We start from the raw sequence: 18,169 nt of genomic DNA, 5'->3' as shown, positions 1-18,169 counted from the left end.
TAGCTATTATTAGAAAATTTTGGTTGAAAGCTTATTATTAGTGATGATTAGATTATTGATTTTGAAAATTAAGCTTAAGCATGATCAACAATATCAGCTTCAACATTATCAAAATCTTTTTCAGCAATTCTTAAATTTTCAGCTTCATTAGCTAATTCATCATCATCATAAGCTTCATCATCATGAGCAGCTAATGATAAAGTTGGTCTAACAACAGCTGAATCAAAAGTCCAAGAACCTAAAGCATTTTCAGCATCAATAATGATTTGTTTTGAAGCTTCATAACCATCATAAGCTGGTCTTGTTTCACCTGGAGTAACTGGACTTTCATCTAATAATTCTAATAAAGCTTTACCATAACCAGCAATTAAAGCAATTTTTTCAGCATGTTCTCTAATAGAATCAAATTGATAATTAAAAGCAGTTTTTAATTTTTCTCTTGTAATATTTGATAATTGAGCTTCAGCAACTAATGATTCAGCTTCTGCTCTAACTAATTCTTGTTCTAAAACATTAATTTTTGGAGATTGAGGATCTTTATATTTTAAATAAGCAATTTGATCAGTAATTTTTTGTTTTCTTTGTCTTGATGGTTCAACACTACCTTCAATATCTCTAATTGATTTTAAAGTAATTCTATATTGATCATATCTATCAATAAATTGATCTTCCAATTCACCAACTTCAAAAATTAAAACACCTAATTTATCAGTAATATCACTAACATCATCATCATTACCTTCACCCCATAATGATAATTGTTTTGCAACATCTTTTCTTTCTCTTGCAGTAATTTCAACAGATCTCATTAAATTTTTTTCCATTTTAATTAATATAGCTAATTTTCTTGCTAATTCTGGACCTAAAGCACCAGCGGCACTTTTTCTAAATGAATGACTAATTGATCCTTTACCAAAGAATTTGGATTTAGTTGATGATGGGGGTGGAGGTGGAGCTTGTAATTGAGAAGCAGTTGGTGCTCTTGATGATCTTAATGAATAAGTTCTATGCATTTTGATTAATTGATTATTTGTTTCTTGATAATTGATATAGTCAATTGAGTAATATTGTTACCTTTTTTTCCTTTGGATGTATTGTAAAACTAATCAATTGCAAATAAAAAGTAAAAAGAAGAAGAAGAAGTAAGTAAAAAAAAGTGTTGATGAAAAGAATTAGAAATTGATAGAGGAAATTAAAGTAAAGTAAGAGAGAGAAAGAAAATTAGAAATTTCATGTACAACTTTTAAATTTAATTTGAATTGTTTACTAAAATTCTTAATTAAGTTAAATTACTTTCTTTAGTCTATACTTACAGTAAATAGTATTCCAAAAAAGGGGTGGTAGTAGAATCTTCGTATTAAATTTAATTAATATTACATTAATATTCTGATATAACCTTAATTGAAACGGCTCAATTAAAATTTTGGTTTGATGATAAAAGTTCGAAACCTCTTTAGCTTCGATCACTACGTGAGATCTTCAGTTAGACCATGTCAGTTCAAGTTTGCTCTATGAATCATTTAAATTTCGGGGTAAGTTTAAGCAATAAATAATCTGTTCTTTTTTTTCTTTCCTTCTATTTCATTCTTAATCTTAAATATTAATAATACAAAATTTAAGGCGGTAAATCAAAAACCGAATTTAAGCTTAAATTTATTGATCATGAACTTTGTGTTTGGTGATATTAAAGTGAGGTATAGAGTCCGTCATATGAGTATCGTCAGTTCGTGGCGCTGTTTGTAGACGCCTTTACAGTTTCAAAGTTAAACCTTGATCGTCAAATCGGATGTCAAAATGTTTCGAAAAATCCACATTTGGACACATTTGTAGTTGATTGTCGTAATTAATATTTCTACCTTCGAATTAATAATTTTTAAAACAGCCTCGAGGAAAATTATAGTTTATTTCAAAACAATTGCTACTGCTTAACCTTGCTTATCTCCACAATTGATGATCATTCATCCAAATCTTAGATTACAAAAAATTGTATCAAAGCATCAAATTTTGAATAAGCAAATAAGTCAAGTAAGAGTTCCTGGAGCATACCAATTGACTCTTTCATGATGTATTATTTTGTGAAAAAGCAATTTAACATTCGATCACTATTCCTAATCTCATGTGGTAGCTGAATGAAAACAATTTGGACCAGCCATCTTTGAAAATTAATTTTAATCTCTCGTTTTTTACACGATCCGAAAAAATCTTTGTGTCGGAAAGTCGACGTCGTAAAAAGTTAGTTTAAGTCACGTTTATTTGATTTCATATTTTTCAATAATTTTGTTCTCTCAAATTTGGTTGCAAAAAATTTGGGCAGCTAGTCATATCGATTTATAAATTTAAAGCGAGCTATGTTTATTGAGAAGACTACCATCACCTTGTCGATCTAGATTGTAAATGACTTGGATTTCACCAAAAAACGTGAATAACTGTCAATCTTGAAATCTGGTTTCATTGAGGCTAAAAAAGGCGCTTTCCCTAGCGAACAAACCAAGCTCAGCAGGATACGTTAATTATCAACCTTTCAGCAACATAGTCTTTGATTCAAAATAGGTATCACCTAATGAATTACTAAAAGCATACTTATCTGTGTTTTTTGGCTGCAAATAAAATACTTTCGTGTCAACTTCTCAATATTTCGGAAAAGAAAAAAATGGCAAAAAAAGAGTTCTTGATTTAAAAAAAAATATTGAAGATAGTCTAATAATTTTTCAATTATATCTATAAACTATTTATCAACCAACTTTATTGTTCAAATCCTAGGTGTCATTTCAAAACAATCAAACTCAGACTTTATTTATTACTATTTCAACAAATCTAATAAAGATGTCTAATATTGTTTTGAGTCCGAGTATAAAGGAAGCTGAACTATTGGTTTCAAAACCTTTCTTCCTAAGGCCTTATGTTTGGCCATTTACAATAATATATCCAATTTTTTTACAACTATATTTTAATCATTATGATAAATATTTTGTTGGTAAAGAATGGACTTTTGTTTATACTATAGCAATAGTATCATTGAATTTATTATTTTGGTTAATGCCACATTGGAATCAAGATATTGATTCAAAATTTAATTATCAAAAAGTTAATAACATTAAAGATGCACAATATATTAAAATTACTCCAGCTCCAAATTCTGGTATTGGAGAAATTTCACCAATTGTTAGAGAAACTTTTCATGATGGTGAAAAACAAATTAGTTTCTTATATCAAAAAAGAAGATATCTATTTCATAAAGAATTTCAAAAATTTTCCCCTCCTGAATTTTTATTTGATAAATTACCTGAATTAAAAACTTATCAACAAACAAAAGGTTTAAATGGAGATTTAGAAAAAAAAATTAGAAATTATGGTAAAAATAAATTTGATATTCCAATTCCAACTTTTTTAGAATTATTTAAAGAACATGCTGTTGCTCCATTTTTTGTATTTCAAATCTTTTGTGTTGCATTATGGTGTATGGATGAACAATGGTATTATTCATTATTTTCATTATTTATGTTGGTATCATTTGAAATGACAACTGTTTTTCAAAGAAGAACTACAATGTCTGAATTTCAAAGTATGGGTATTAAACCATATGAGATTTATGTTTATAGAGATGATAAATGGGAAAAAATTTCAACTGTTGATTTATTACCTGGGGATTTAGTATCAATTACAAGAACTAATGAAGATAGTGCATTACCTTGTGATTTATTATTAGTTGATGGATCTGCAATTGTAAATGAAGCTATGTTATCAGGTGAATCTACTCCTTTATTAAAAGAATCAATTAAATTAAGACCAGCTGATGATAATTTACAACCAGAAGGTTTTGATAAAAATTCAATTTTACATGGTGGTACAATGTCACTTCAAGTTACTAAACCTGAAAATCCAATTGTTCCAATAGCTCCAGATGGAGGTGCTTTTGCAGTTGTAACTAAAACTGGGTTTGAAACTTCTCAAGGTTCATTAGTTCGTATGATGATTTTTTCAAGTGAACGTGTATCAGTTGGTAATAAAGAAGCTTTTATGTTTATTTTATTTTTATTAATCTTTGCTATTGCTGCATCATGGTATGTTTGGGTTGAAGGTACAAGAATGGGTAGAATTCAATCTAAATTAATTTTAGATTGTATTATTGTTATTACATCTGTTGTTCCACCAGAATTACCAATGGAATTAACTATGGCTGTAAATTCATCATTATCTAAATTACAAAAATTTTATGTTTATTGTACTGAACCTTTTAGAATTCCATTAGCTGGTAGAATTGATGTTTGTTGTTTTGATAAAACTGGTACTTTGACTGCTGAAGATCTTGTATTTGAAGGATTAGCTGGTTTTAAAAATGATGATATTCATCATTTATATAAAGCTGAAGAAGCACCACCAACTACTTCTTATGTATTAGGATCAGCTCATGCTTTGGTCAAATTAGATGATGGAGACGTTGTTGGTGATCCAATGGAACAAGCTACTTTAAGTGCTGCTCATTGGAATGTTGGAGCAAATGATACTGTTGAAAGAGAAGTTGATTCAAAATCAAGTAAAACTGAAAAAATTAAAATTTTACGTCGTTTTCAATTTTCAAGTGCTTTAAAAAGATCTGCTACAATTTCATCAATAAATTCTATTCCAAATAAAAATTTTGTTGCTGCTAAGGGAGCTCCAGAAACTATTCGTAAATTGATTGTTGATGCTCCAGAAAATTATGAAGAAATTTTTAAATCTTTTACTAGAGCTGGTTCACGTGTTTTAGCATTAGCTTATAAATATTTGGATCCAAGTGTCAAAGTTAATAAAGTTACAAGAGAACAAGTAGAATCTGATTTACATTTTGCTGGATTTATTGTTTTCCATTGTCCATTGAAAGATGATGCTATTGAAACTATTAAAATGTTGAATGAATCTTCTCATCGTTCAATTATGATTACTGGTGATAATGCTTTAACTGCTTGTCATGTTGCGAAAGAAGTTGCAATTACTACTAAAGATGTTTTAATTTTAGATGCTCCCGAAGAACATCATAATGCTGAAGCTACTGCTGATTTAGTATGGAGAAATGTTCAAGAAACTGTTATTTTACCATGTAATTCAACTGCTCCTATTGATTTTATTGAGTTAGCTAAATATGATCTTTGTTTAACTGGTTATGCCCTTAATTTATTAAGTCAACATAATCAATTGATTGAATTATTGAAAAAAACTTGGATATATGCAAGAGTCTCACCAAATCAGAAAGAATTTATTTTAACTTCATTAAAAGATGCTGGATACAATACTTTAATGTGTGGTGATGGTACTAATGATGTTGGAGCTTTGAAACAAGCTAATATAGGTGTAGCTTTATTAAATGGTACTGAAGAAGGTATGAAAAAAATAGTTGAAAATAGAAAAATTGAAGCAACTAAAAAAGTTTATGATAAACAAACTCAATTATTTGCTAATTGGGGTAAACCTGCTCCACCAGTTCCTCAAATTATTGCTCATTTATATCCACCTGGACAAAATAATCCTAAATATTTAGAAGCAATGGAAAAAAAAGGTGTTACTATTACTGATGATATGAAATTAGCTGTTGCTGCTGCAATGAAAGAACCAGTTAAAATTCAAAGACCAGGAAATCCTGTACCAGCTGATGGTGGTAAATTTGCAGATACTATATTAGGTGCATTGAATGATGCTGAAGCAGAAGATGAAGTACCAACTTTAAAATTGGGTGATGCTTCAGTTGCTGCTCCTTTCACTTCAAAATTAGCAAATGTGAGTACTGTTACTCATATTATTCGTCAAGGTCGTTGTGCATTAGTTTCAACTATTCAAATGTATAAAATTTTAGCATTAAATTGTTTAATTTCATCTTATTCATTATCTGTTTTATATTTAGCAGGTATGAAATTTGGTGATGGACAAGCTACTATTTCAGGTATTTTATTATCAGTATGTTTCTTATCTATTTCAAGAGGTAAACCTTTGGAAAAATTATCAAAAGAAAGACCTCAAGATGGTATATTTAATATTTATATTATGGGATCAATTTTAGGTCAATTTTTTATTCATATTGTTACATTAATTTATATAACTAATGAAATTTATTTATTAGAACCAAAAGAACCATCAATTGATTTAGAAAAAAAATTTAATCCATCATTATTAAATACTGGTATGTTTTTATTACAATTAGCTCAACAAGTTTCTACATTTGCAGTTAATTATATTGGTTTACCATTTAGAGAAAAAATTAGTGATAATAAAGGAATGTATTATGGATTATTAGGAGTTGCTGCTTTAACATTTGCTGGATCAACTGAATTTATTCCTGAAATTAATGAAGCTATGCAATTTGTTCCAATGACTACTGATTTTAAAATTAAATTAACTGGATCAATTATTGTTGATTTAGGAGCTACTTGGATTATTGAAAATGTTTTAAAATATTATTTTATGAATTCTCATGCTGCTGATATTGCATTAAGAGATGAAGATTTAAGCTAGTCTTGGAAATGACTTAGTTACTTGTATATTTATTGATTTATTATATATAATAGAGATGATTTTTTATAGAATAAGGGGATAATTGTAGTTACTTTACATATATTGATATTAATGTGAAGTCTGTAAACTATCTATTGAATCAAAGTTTGACCGCCGCCTTATCATTTCCTCAAATACTTTCAAATCATTTTCACGACTCAAACTTTGTATTCTCAAAATCTTTATGTCATTCCTCACCAAACTTGTGAATTTATTATTCAAGTTTGACTCGATAATGTTCAAAACATCCATAATTTCAATCTCAGTTAATGGCATATTCAAACTATTTTTAATTGACAGTAGTAATTGATTTAATGAAACTGATACAAGATTGATATCAGAATGCATAATTTGAAGTTTGTAAAATTGATATATGATATCGTAAATCGTATTGACTTTTCCAATTAAGTATGACTGATACTTCTGTACTTTGGCTAATTCGCTATTCTCTTTATTTGCCGTCTTCTCTTTTAGTTTAATTCGTTCAAGTAACGTTAAACCCTTTGTACTTTGAGTTGATTCTGTTTTCTCCTTGTATATGAATTTTGATTTGTCATTTCTCAAATCTTTAAATTTGGTTCTGGTTGATATTTGTTTTGATTTTGGTTTGAGCACTTTCATTGTTTGCTTTTGATTATCAGATATGGTCAGTTTCCCTAAGTCTAGTCTCGGTAGCTTTGTAGAACATTGATTTGAATTACTCCATTCATTTAATGATTTCGTGAATTTTTCAATTCTACTACTCGTATAATCTTTGGTAAAATTAATCGTTATATCCCCAAGCACTTCATTTTTGTGAAGTTCATAAATAGGTAGTATTCCATTTATTTGTTCTATATCTGTAACACTCAATTGCCTTGAATTTTCTGAAGACGCTTTCTTTAAAACGTCACTCAATGAAGGGTTAATGGTATGATTTATGAAGTGTAATTCAATTAATGAATCTATTGTTTTAAGATCAACGACTAACTGTTTCAATACATGTTTTGGAATTCTAGGGTGGGTCTCAATTTCCATTTAGTATGTCTGAATTACTCTAATTGACTGATAAAAAAGAAGTGATAAGGTAAATCGCGTAGACTACTTGATCTCAAAATAATCAAGACGCGTAATCAAATCTTGTGCACAAATTAGTACTACCAAATGAAAGATCTGGAAATGACACAAACAAAACCTTCGTAATGTGGATAATCGCATAAATTAGATTTTCCGAATTATTCACAGAATTCAGTTGTATAAATTCATCTTGGTGACGTTTTGAATGAATGGATAAAACTCAAAGAGAGGATCACTTGAAAAGAGGTTCGAACGTTACACCGTATGAAGCATTGTTGGCAGGTTCAATATCAGGTGGAGTTTCGAGAGCAATTACCGCTCCATTAGATACTATAAAAATCAGACTTCAATTACAACAACATACATTTAAACATAGAATAACCGTTCCTACCATTGTAAAGAATTTATTAAAAGAAGAGGGTATAATTGCATTATGGAAAGGAAATGTACCTGCTGAAATTCTATATATTATTTATGGAGGTGTTCAATTTACTTCATATTCTATATTGAGTAAATCGTTATCACGTCTTGAAGATGATTACAAATTAAAATTATCATCTGCATCACATTCTTTACTTGTGGGGTTGGGTGCAGGATTTGCAAGTACTATCATCACGTATCCTTTCGATTTGTTGAGAACAAGATTAGTAGCAAATAAAAAGAAAAATCTACTATCAATGACAAAAGTTTTCAGAGGTATAATCAAAAATGATGGTTTTAAAGGCATGTTTGTGGGAGTTAGACCGGCTATGTTCTCAGTTGCCTTGAATACAGGATTGATGTTTTGGTCTTATGAACTAGCACGAGATTTCTCAACAAATTATAAACATATTCCATTTGTGGAAGGTCTTTGTGGATTCATTGCTGGAGCAACTTCAAAAGGAATAACTTTTCCATTAGACACATTGAGAAAAAGATGTCAAATGTATTCTGTTGTTCATGGTACCCAATGTCCGAATTCAATTCATTTATTTTTCAATATTTTGAAACGGGAAGGTATATTTGGGCTATATAAAGGTTACGGTGTAAGCATTTTGAAGACAGCTCCTACAAGTGCAATTTCATTATTAATGTATGAATATGCCATAAGATGGATTAAGAGGGGACAATTATAGACTTTAACTTGCAATTTTTGTTTTTTCATTTCATTTCGTTTTTACTATATGTATTATTTAACTTTAAATAGATAGTCATTTTCATCATTCCCATTAAAATATCGGTCATTATTACTTTCTAAGTTCATATATTCGTTGTCTTCCTCGTCATCTTCTTCTTCTTCGTCTTCTTCTTCAAAAGTCTCTTCTTCACCTTCATACTGTAAACCATAATATTTAGCCAACAGATCAGGAGATATATACTCCTTATCGTCATCTTCTGTGTCATACCTCAACCTATTTTCCAGCACTGAAGTATTCGTGGTCGAGTCTACCTCATTGGAATTTGAGTGTGCGTATAATGATTGCGAATTACTAAGAAGATTCTGCAATCGTGTTTGCTTCTTTGAAAAGTCTGAATTTGAAGGCAGGTAACGTTCTTGTGGATCTTGAGATTTAGTCCCAATTTTACTTTTATTTTGGTTCAATGCCATATGTTTTATCGATGACTTGGGGGTTATTCTTTGGACTTGACGATTCTCTGAAAGTTGTTTCCGTATATAGATTGGTAATTTTTCTCCTACTAAGGAAGTCCGTCTTCGTTTGATGGTAGTCGCTACTCCCGGTTTTGCCGACGGATTATATTTCGCTTCATTATTCTTTTTTGAATTCTTCGGTACTGCTTTTGAACTTGCAATGACATTAATATTGGTTGTACTTATTGCGGGATCAGTTGTTAATTGACTTTCTTTACGTACACCTAAAGAAGGTCGTGAATACATTAAGTCCAAGGACTGTCTTCTTTCCTTCTTCGTTAGTTTTGGCATCTCTATCTTGGGAGATGGCTCAATCGTGACTGTTTCAGTAGTATCATTGATAGATGCATGAGGTTGATGTTGTGCCTGTGGCATTTTCTCGAACGGCTGTAGATCTAAGGATTGAAGGGTTTTAAAATAATCAGCAGTGCCTTGGTTGTTATCCCTGGCTTTTAGTCTAGAATATGACAAATCATCTTGTATTATGAAATGATCATCGTATATTTCATCAATTCTTAATTTTATGATGTCAATGTCATTAAAATCAACAATCGATGCTAACTTAGTGTAGTTTATGTTTGAGTAAAATAATGAAACTTCCAGGACTTTTTTGATATAATCGTTCATATATTCTTCCAACAAATTTTGGTTAGCATCTGTCCAATCCATTATTTGAGTAAATGTAAAGTTGTAGTTCTAGTCACCTTTTAATCATTGATGGAAATTGTATACAAAGATCAATTTAAAACAAATACCGGTTGAAAAAATGAACACGTATAAAGGTGCTGATTGTGCACCTTTTACAGCTTGTTTGTAGTTGAAGTATGGTTCTGAATCAATTTCTATGGAGTTGAATTTTGAGAATAGTTACGCAAAAAAAGGACTTTGACCAACACTAATGGTCCCTAGCAGGATCGAACTGCTGATCTTGGCGTTATTAGCACCACGCCTTAACCAACTGGGCCAAGGGACCAATTTTTGCTCAAAATTTTGGGTAGCTTAAACACACTCTAAAAAACAAAACCCGTTTTTGAGTAGCTTTTCAGCAGCATTTGGTCACAACCTGGTCCATCAACGATTGATAAAATTGAATTCAGTAGCTTATAACTACAGCGGCACCTTAAAGACAATTCCACTAAATTGAATGAAGAAATTTGACTGGGCAAAGTGTGATATTTTGGCTTTAATTTATAACCAATTTGAAGAAAAAGAAAGTTGGTGTTGTTATTTGATTATCATGTTTCAAGCACTTAGCATTAATAAAAGCGAGATGAGAAAGTATTTCAAATACTAAGAAAAAGGAGAATGTGGTAAGAGCAGACATGTGCACATGCGCGACCATTTTCAATAGCCAGTCTTATTGTTAATTAGGCTGCAAAAATTGTTGCAGAATCTCGTTAAACTTAGCGAAAAATAATTTTTGTGATTCAAGCATTTTTTGAAACATCCCATCTCAAACATAACATTAATCTCAATTACTAAACTAATGAAAATCCTAATATCTTCGGATGACTCAGCGGCTGCGAAGATTGTAACATGTGACAGGGGTACAGATACCTCGAAGCAAGACTCTCCTCAACCAAAATCAATTCAAAACTGTTTAACTGAACCAAAACTAAAATATAGCTCAAGAATTATACACTTATTAAATTATAACTATGAATACTTAATAGCCTCAAGGCTAGGAGGGACTGTTTCGATTTACGAATTTGAAGAGCTAGAGCCTGAGAATACAAATGAACCACCAGAAGACCCTTACAAGCACTTGCATGATTTTCAAATACCAGTTAATAAAAATGATAAACCTGTTAGTTTGGTGAAAATTGAAACATTAAATAGCATATTAGTTTCCTTTTCTTCAGGAAGGTTGTTCTTAATACATGTCTCAGACTTTAAGTTTGAACCATTTGAAATTCAATTACCTGATACGAAGCCGATTGAAGCTTTCACAGTACATCCAAGATTTGAGAATATATTTGCTTATGGTGGAAAAGAAAATGATTTGAAGGTGATTCAATTGTTCGATTCAAAAGTAAATAGTAAGATTTTTAACAAAGATTTTAAAGACGTTTTCATACCAAAAATATTGTACCAAGCTAAAAATGTCAAAAACGATCACCTAGATTTGAGAGTACCGATTTGGATAACTAATATTTTATTTTTCAATGAAGAAACGAAAGACAAATTTAGAATCATCACATCAACAAAGTATGGACAAATAAGGCTATATGATTCTTCACATGGTAAAAAACCAACTCAAGATTATCCCGTGAGTCAAAATTCGATTTTGACTTTGACATTCGCAAATGAAGAACAATCGGAGATCATAATAACCGATACAAGTAGTTTGATAGCAAAGTATTCGTTAAATCAAATTGATAATAAGGCTTTCAAAACAAATTCAGCAACTGCCGGTGATATAATAAAGCCCGCACCAAAATTACTAGGTAGATATACTGGGGGTAATACAGGTGCTACTGTTGCAGTTCAATTATTGGATGATATAGTAGCATTAGCTGGCTTGGATCGTTATCTTCGTGTATTTGACGTCTCTTCTCGAGAGATAATAGCTAAGGTCTACGTTGGAGTTGAAGTTAGCTCTTTAATCATACTTGATGATGAAGACGAAGCAGAAGTGGAGCAAAAGAGACAAAGAGAGGAACAAGAACAAGATGATGATGAAATGTGGAATCAATTAGATAAAAAACAAAAAGTTACCTAGACGTTGGTTCATTCTCGATCCCACGGTTATCCGATCTATTACTAGTATTAATGACACTCATGCACTTCCATTCACTTAGGTAATTACATTTCCAAAGTCTCAATTTCCCATCGTCACCCGCAGATGATAAAATCGTTCCTGTTATATTCCAATTTACTCTCCATACTTCGGATTTATGATCGTTCATCTTCGCTATTATTTCAATTTTGAAATCACCTCCAGGACTTTCTGTTGCTTTGAAAATTCTAACATAACCATCTTTACAACCAGTTGCTATTAAATGATAACTTCGACCCATTGAAGGTGCCCAACTTACTGATCGTATTAATCCATTATGTTCTGGTAGATTACATATTTTAATGTATTTTTCACTTCCATTATTTTCGTCTGATGAATCTGATTGTTTGGGTACATTTCTATAAACAAAACCTTGATCCAATGCCACAACTATAAATTTTTCTGTTTTTGTAAATTTTGAAGGACACCATTCAACTGCAAAACTACTTTGTAAACTTTTAGCTGGTAATTGCAGACTTAAAATTGGAATTTCTGTTGTTAAAGCCCAACTTGTTAAATCATTAGGTTCTAAAGATTCATAAATTCTGAATATTCCGTCACTCCCAACACATCCTAATTTTAATCCTAAATGTTTTGGTGCGAATTGAACATCATATATAGGACCATAAGATTCGATAGCCAAAGTAGCTAACCGTATCCATCTCCTACCAGATCCGTGTAGTTCATCCAATTGCTCTTGCCAAATTTTTACTGTTCTATCAAATGAGCAAGATGCTAATATTTTTGAACTTGAAAATTCTGGATGAGCCCAGGATAGTCTCATTATCAGTGAATCATGAGCTTTCCACGAATCATTTAATACCCAAGATGATGTTGTAGGATCAAGATCAAACACTTTTATATGCTGATCAGATGATGCAGTTGCTATATGTTTGCCGTAAAAGTCATATTTGATATCGTGAATTAATTCTTCGTGACCAGTTACGAATGGCTTCATTAAAGTGTTGTATGCGTATGGTGGTTTTAAATGTCAATTCTAAATACCACGTACGATTATTTTTGTGTACATATTCTTTTGAAAACAAGTGTTTAATTTAAATTACTTGCATCTACTGAATGTCCAACAACAGTTCAATCAAAAATGCTAGGTAAAATAGCTAGAGTGTCACTACTAGTTGGAGCTGTTTTAACTATAGCTCCTAACAGTCCCCTAAGAACGCTGGTGGCTTTTGCAATTATAGGATATTTAATAACATATCTGATCATACCAAAAGTAGGTCCAAGTTTTATAAAAATCGGGTTAAAAGGAAAAGATATGTCAAAGCCTCCTCCAGTGAGTGAGATACCAGAAACTATGGGACTTGTAGCTGCATCAACTTACTTATTTTTAATGTTTGGTTTAATTCCATTTATATTTTTCAAATATCTTGTTTCTTTCGGATCCTGGGCAAATGATGAACAAATGACAGAAAATTATGAGAATCAATATCAAGCTTTAAAAGACAATAAGTTATTTCCCCACAATAAATTAGCTGAATACTTGAGTGCTATTTTATGTCTACAAAGCACTACATTATTGGGATTATTGGATGATTTGTTTGATATTCGTTGGAGACATAAATTCTTTTTACCTGCAGTGGCATCATTACCCTTGTTGATTGTTTATTATGTTGATTTTAGTGTAACTTCAATTGTTGTGCCTAAGTTTGTTACAGATTTTCCTGGAGGTTTATATTTCTTAGATATTATAAACTTTTTTGTCAAGTATGGGAATCATGCTGTGACATCAATTACAGGATTATCGTTCAGAACTTTACAAACGGACTATGCTGTTCCAGATGATGCACCTAAATTGATTGACTTGGGGATTTTTTACTACGTTTACATGTCAGCCATATCGATATTTTCACCGAATTCAATCAACATTTTAGCAGGTATAAATGGATTAGAAGTTGGTCAATCAGTTGTTTTAGCTATAATATTTTTGATTAATGACTTTTGTTATTTGTTTACTGAAAACATCCCTCAAGCAGCATATGATTCACATTTATTTTCTGTTATATTCATTATTCCATTCTTAGGAGTTTCATTAGCTTTGTTGCAGTACAATTGGTTTCCTGCTAAAGCATTTGTTGGAGATACATATTGCTATTTCAGTGGTATGGTATTCGCCATTGTTGGTATTTTAGGTCATTTTTCAAAAACATTAATTATTTTTTTGGTGCCTCAAATTTTGAACTTCATCTACTCGGCTCCTCAATTATTTCATATTGTTCCATGTCCTAGACACAGGCTACCTAAGTTTAATGTTAAAGATGGATTAATGTATCCGAGCCTTGGAGAATTGAAAAAGCCAAACCGTTTAAATAAGCTTATTTTGAATTTACTTGGATTGGTTAGGCTTATCAAATTAGAAAGAGATCCCAAACTGGGTGAAATAATCAAATTTTCTAATATGACTATAATAAATCTTTGCTTAGTTTGGTTCGGTCCAATGAGGGAAGATACTTTATGTTTAGTATTATTGGGTATACAATTTTTTGTTGGACTATCAATGATCATTGTTAGACATACTGTAGGTCCATGGTTATTTGGGTACGACAACTTATCTTGGGGAGTTAAATAAAAGTTCAATTTGTTTTATTTATAGATTTATTAATAGACGTTAATCTATTATAACTTTATCTGTAGTCGTTAGGTTGCAAAATTTATGTCGTGTGAAATTTGTTGAAATTACCTCTTAAAATTCAAATCAAGAAATTTAAAACTCAATTTCATTATAAACTTGCAAATATAGAACAACATTCACTAATTCAAATTTTGACAAACATCAAACATGGCAGGCCCACCCCCACCTCCTCCTCCGCCACCAGGGGGTTTGGGAAATATGGCTAGTAATCTACCACCTGGTCCACCACCAGTAATTTCGCAAGATAGAAATGCTTTACTTGGAGATATAAGGAAAGGAGCAAAATTGAAAAAAGCAGTTACTATTGATAAATCAAAACCCATGATTGAAGGTAAAACTACTCCTTCTAGCGGTGGTCCACCTTCAGTATCAGCAGCACCGTCTGCTCCAAGCTTGCCACCGTCAGGTGCACCTCAATTGGGAGATATCTTTGCTGGAGGAGTTCCAAAATTAAAACATGTTGATAATAGAAATAATATAGTTCCAACATCAGCTCCTAAAATTCCAAATTCAATACCAAATCCCCCAACTTTAGCTCCAAAAGTTCCATCATTATCGAGGCCTACGAAATCTTCTAATTCAGTTCCAAATGTTGCTCCGCCAATACCACAAACTTCAGCACCAAAATTACCACCAACTCGTCCTAAAAAATCAGGTCATTTACAAAAAAGTTCCATAAGTTCGATAGATCTGATCAACAGTCCTCCTCCAGTTCCAACTGGTCCACCACCTTTACCAACTTCCGCACCACCTCCTCCAACATCATTACCACCCTCGTTCAGTCCTAACAAGCCTCCAGCACCACCACCAGCTCCACCTTCATCTGCTCAACCATCGTCAACCCCAGCTGCACCACCACTTCCCTCCGGAAATTTACCATTCTTAGCAGATATCAATGCTAAGAGAGACAATAAGAACGTTATAGATCAATCACCAAAACCACCAGTCCCATCAAATGCTCCTCCTTTACCCAAAACTTCCATCCCAGCCCCTCCACCACCTCCAGCGTCAATTCCAAAACCACAAGCTCCAAAACTACCTACAAGTACTCCATCTGCAGCTCCACCACCTCCACCACCGCCATCAATGCCACCTCCACAAACAACTTCAAATAAGGCTTCAAACGCTCCTCCACCAGTTGCGCCAGGTGGTGCATTACCATTCTTAGCTCAAATCAACGCCAAAAGGGACGACAGTTTTGTAGTAGATGGAAGTCTGAAGTCGTATTCAACTAAAAACGAAGGTAGTCTGGACAATACCTCAACAGCTTCTTCAAAACCAGCACAAGCTCCACCACCTCCAACTGCTCCCCCTCCAAATAAATTTAATCCATTTGGGGCAGCACCAACAATAAAGAAGCCAACTACATCTACTTCAACCGCTCCTTCAATTCCAAATATATCACCTCCTCAAAGGAAAGTAGCTCCTTCTAATCCACCTACTGCACCACCTCAGGTTCCATCCAGTCTGATTCCAAAATCATCGGTTCCTCCATCAGCTCCACCAGCTCCACCCGCTCCATCAGCATCATCAGCACCACCAGCACCACCAGCACCACCTGCGCCACCTTCATTACCACCATCCTTACCAGCTCAAAATATCGAACCTCCAAAGCCATCAATGGTATCTGTTGCAAGTACACCTAAGCTTCCTGAGGCGATTCCACCACCTTTACCTTCCACTCCATCTCAAAGTATATCTAAATCTAAGAAACCAGCACCTCCTCCCCCTCCAGGATCAACATCTTCCACTACAAATACTACTTATAATGATTTAGATTCAAAACAAAATGTTGGTTCATCATTACGTAAAATTTCAGCACTGACATATACAATAAATGGATCTTCTAAAAAAGAATCAAATACAAAAATAGTTATTGATGATAGAAGATTTAAATTTGTTAATGCAAATGCATTACCAAATCCAAGAAGATTTGAAGGTTCTCAAAAATTATATCCAAGTGGTAGAGGATCATCAATTCCATTAGATTTAAGTTTATATTCTTGAAAATCTATATAGTCTCTGTATGTAATATATATATGTTTAACATTATTTACAAATTAAGAATTATTTAATCCCTTTTCTGTATCATTTGGAGACCAAATTTGAACTACATGATCATAAAATGAACAAGTAGCTACAAATTTACCATCAAATGACCAATCACCTCCATAACATATACTTTCATGATCTCCTTTAAAATATCTATCAACTTTAAATGTAGTTGAATCATTATTTATAATTCTAGCACCATCATACATACAACAACTTAACATTCTATTATCAATAGTACTTGGTATTAATCTCCATACACCACCATTTAAATTTTCTTCATATAATTTTTTAGGTATATATCCATCAATAAGATTTGGATTTTTTGAATCTATACATCTTAAATCCCAAATTCTTAAATGATCATCATATGATCCAGTATATAAATAATTCCCTCGACTGCTATTCCAATTAGGATTTGGGGAAAGTATACTAACAATTCCTGCATCATGACCTCTTTTTAAATTCCATATTGAATTTGATGTTCTTAAATCGTGAGCTATTAATTGTGAATCATCACCACCTGTATATACAACATTTGTTAGCTCACCTAGTTCTCCAAATGATCCAGTCCAACATTCTAATTCATGAGAATTATCTAACCAATTTTGAGATTGATTTATAAGATCAAATATTTGAGAATATCCATTTGTAAAAGTTATTAAAAGTTGATTTGTAATATTTGGATTGAAAAATATTGAAGTTATACATGAATCTTTATCAATAACTACGGTTTGATCCAATTCTATATTTTCTTCATTTATTTTCCATATTAGAATACAACCATCTGAATGACCTGATATTAATTGATTCAGATTCTTAGGGTTAAATTTAATATCTAGTATTGCTGAATTTGTAGGAATGGATTGAATTAATTTCAAATCATTATTTTCATTATCATATTTAAAATAATCTAATGATCCATGTTTTTCACCAGTTTCAGTTTCTAATTTATATGTTCCTATATATATTCTTGAAGTATCTTCAGGATGAATTCTTAAACAACATGGTGGTAAATTTGTTGTAGTTTTTAAAATTCTTTTACTAATAGGAATAGACATGTTCTAGAAATTTGAAAAATCTGTAAAATTCTAAATCGTGGAAAATTAGAATCATTTTTTGATCCATACAAATACCTTTGCTCAACCATGAGTTTATATCAAAAATGGATGTCAATACCAGTCAAAGCTCGTTATTATATAGGTATTTCAACAATGGTAGTTGCTTTATTGGGTGATTATGTAACTACTAAAATTAATGATGAAGTAAAAGCAAGAGATTCTATTGTTGCAAAATTAAATGAAGAAACTAATAAAAGTAAAAATCAAAATTAGTTTAAACAATGAAGATTATATGAAAATTGGAATATATGGATACAAAGAGGAGATTGCTAAAGTAATGCAACTGGTTAAGTTAAAATTCAAACGTGTTCAATAGCTTCGGGACTAAAACATTTGGACTATTGACAAAAAACCCTAAT

General features: G+C 31.7%; 10 protein-coding genes across 10 annotated transcripts; 5 read left to right on the top strand and 5 right to left on the bottom strand. All coding sequences in view use genetic code 12, as the record gives it.

Moving 5' to 3' along the window:
- Positions 1–74: 74 nt before the first annotated feature.
- Positions 75–1,013, bottom strand: LSP1 (lipid-binding protein; the record flags this gene model as incomplete). Its single annotated transcript, XM_051759651.1, has 1 exon — positions 75–1,013. One exon carries the CDS (start codon positions 1,011–1,013, stop codon positions 75–77), a length of 939 nt encoding a protein of 312 aa, XP_051616414.1.
- A 1,810-nt stretch (positions 1,014–2,823) lies between these two features.
- SPF1 (ion-transporting P-type ATPase) lies at positions 2,824–6,483 on the top strand (the record flags this gene model as incomplete). Its single annotated transcript, XM_051759640.1, has 1 exon — positions 2,824–6,483. One exon carries the CDS (start codon positions 2,824–2,826, stop codon positions 6,481–6,483), a length of 3,660 nt encoding a protein of 1,219 aa, XP_051616413.1.
- Positions 6,484–6,591: 108 nt separating this feature from the next.
- On the bottom strand, positions 6,592–7,539 carry KGF55_000467 (uncharacterized protein; the record flags this gene model as incomplete). The annotated part of the gene is made up of 1 exon (XM_051759629.1): positions 6,592–7,539. One exon carries the CDS (start codon positions 7,537–7,539, stop codon positions 6,592–6,594), a length of 948 nt encoding a protein of 315 aa, XP_051616412.1.
- Positions 7,540–7,787: 248 nt separating this feature from the next.
- Positions 7,788–8,693, top strand: KGF55_000466 (thiamine transporter; the record flags this gene model as incomplete). The annotated part of the gene is made up of 1 exon (XM_051759617.1): positions 7,788–8,693. The coding sequence occupies one exon, from the start codon at positions 7,788–7,790 to the stop codon at positions 8,691–8,693; it is 906 nt and encodes a 301-aa protein (XP_051616411.1).
- Positions 8,694–8,746: 53 nt separating this feature from the next.
- Positions 8,747–9,877, bottom strand: KGF55_000465 (uncharacterized protein; the record flags this gene model as incomplete). The annotated part of the gene is made up of 1 exon (XM_051759606.1): positions 8,747–9,877. The coding sequence occupies one exon, from the start codon at positions 9,875–9,877 to the stop codon at positions 8,747–8,749; it is 1,131 nt and encodes a 376-aa protein (XP_051616410.1).
- An 817-nt stretch (positions 9,878–10,694) lies between these two features.
- NSA1 (ribosome biosynthesis protein) lies at positions 10,695–11,930 on the top strand (the record flags this gene model as incomplete). The annotated part of the gene is made up of 1 exon (XM_051759595.1): positions 10,695–11,930. The coding sequence occupies one exon, from the start codon at positions 10,695–10,697 to the stop codon at positions 11,928–11,930; it is 1,236 nt and encodes a 411-aa protein (XP_051616409.1).
- An 83-nt stretch (positions 11,931–12,013) lies between these two features.
- SEH1 (Seh1p) lies at positions 12,014–12,945 on the bottom strand (the record flags this gene model as incomplete). The annotated part of the gene is made up of 2 exons (XM_051759584.1): positions 12,014–12,028; positions 12,097–12,945. 2 exons carry the CDS (start codon positions 12,943–12,945, stop codon positions 12,014–12,016), a joined length of 864 nt encoding a protein of 287 aa, XP_051616408.1.
- Positions 12,946–13,089: 144 nt separating this feature from the next.
- ALG7 (UDP-N-acetylglucosamine--dolichyl-phosphate N-acetylglucosaminephosphotransferase) lies at positions 13,090–14,574 on the top strand (the record flags this gene model as incomplete). Its single annotated transcript, XM_051759573.1, has 1 exon — positions 13,090–14,574. The coding sequence occupies one exon, from the start codon at positions 13,090–13,092 to the stop codon at positions 14,572–14,574; it is 1,485 nt and encodes a 494-aa protein (XP_051616407.1).
- A 210-nt stretch (positions 14,575–14,784) lies between these two features.
- VRP1 (Vrp1p) lies at positions 14,785–16,644 on the top strand (the record flags this gene model as incomplete). Its single annotated transcript, XM_051759562.1, has 1 exon — positions 14,785–16,644. The coding sequence occupies one exon, from the start codon at positions 14,785–14,787 to the stop codon at positions 16,642–16,644; it is 1,860 nt and encodes a 619-aa protein (XP_051616406.1).
- A 53-nt stretch (positions 16,645–16,697) lies between these two features.
- On the bottom strand, positions 16,698–17,750 carry KGF55_000460 (diphthamide synthase; the record flags this gene model as incomplete). Its single annotated transcript, XM_051759551.1, has 1 exon — positions 16,698–17,750. One exon carries the CDS (start codon positions 17,748–17,750, stop codon positions 16,698–16,700), a length of 1,053 nt encoding a protein of 350 aa, XP_051616405.1.
- Between the last annotated feature and the right edge of the window lie 419 nt (positions 17,751–18,169).

The sequence above is a fragment of the Candida pseudojiufengensis genome (genome assembly GCF_024610245.1).
Source record: "Candida pseudojiufengensis strain CBS 10847 chromosome Unknown scaffold3, whole genome shotgun sequence".
Lineage (NCBI taxonomy): Eukaryota > Fungi > Ascomycota > Pichiomycetes > Serinales > Debaryomycetaceae > Lodderomyces > Lodderomyces pseudojiufengensis.
Note: the sequence above shows the minus strand (reverse complement) of the source record. Positions and strands in the feature narration are given on the sequence as shown.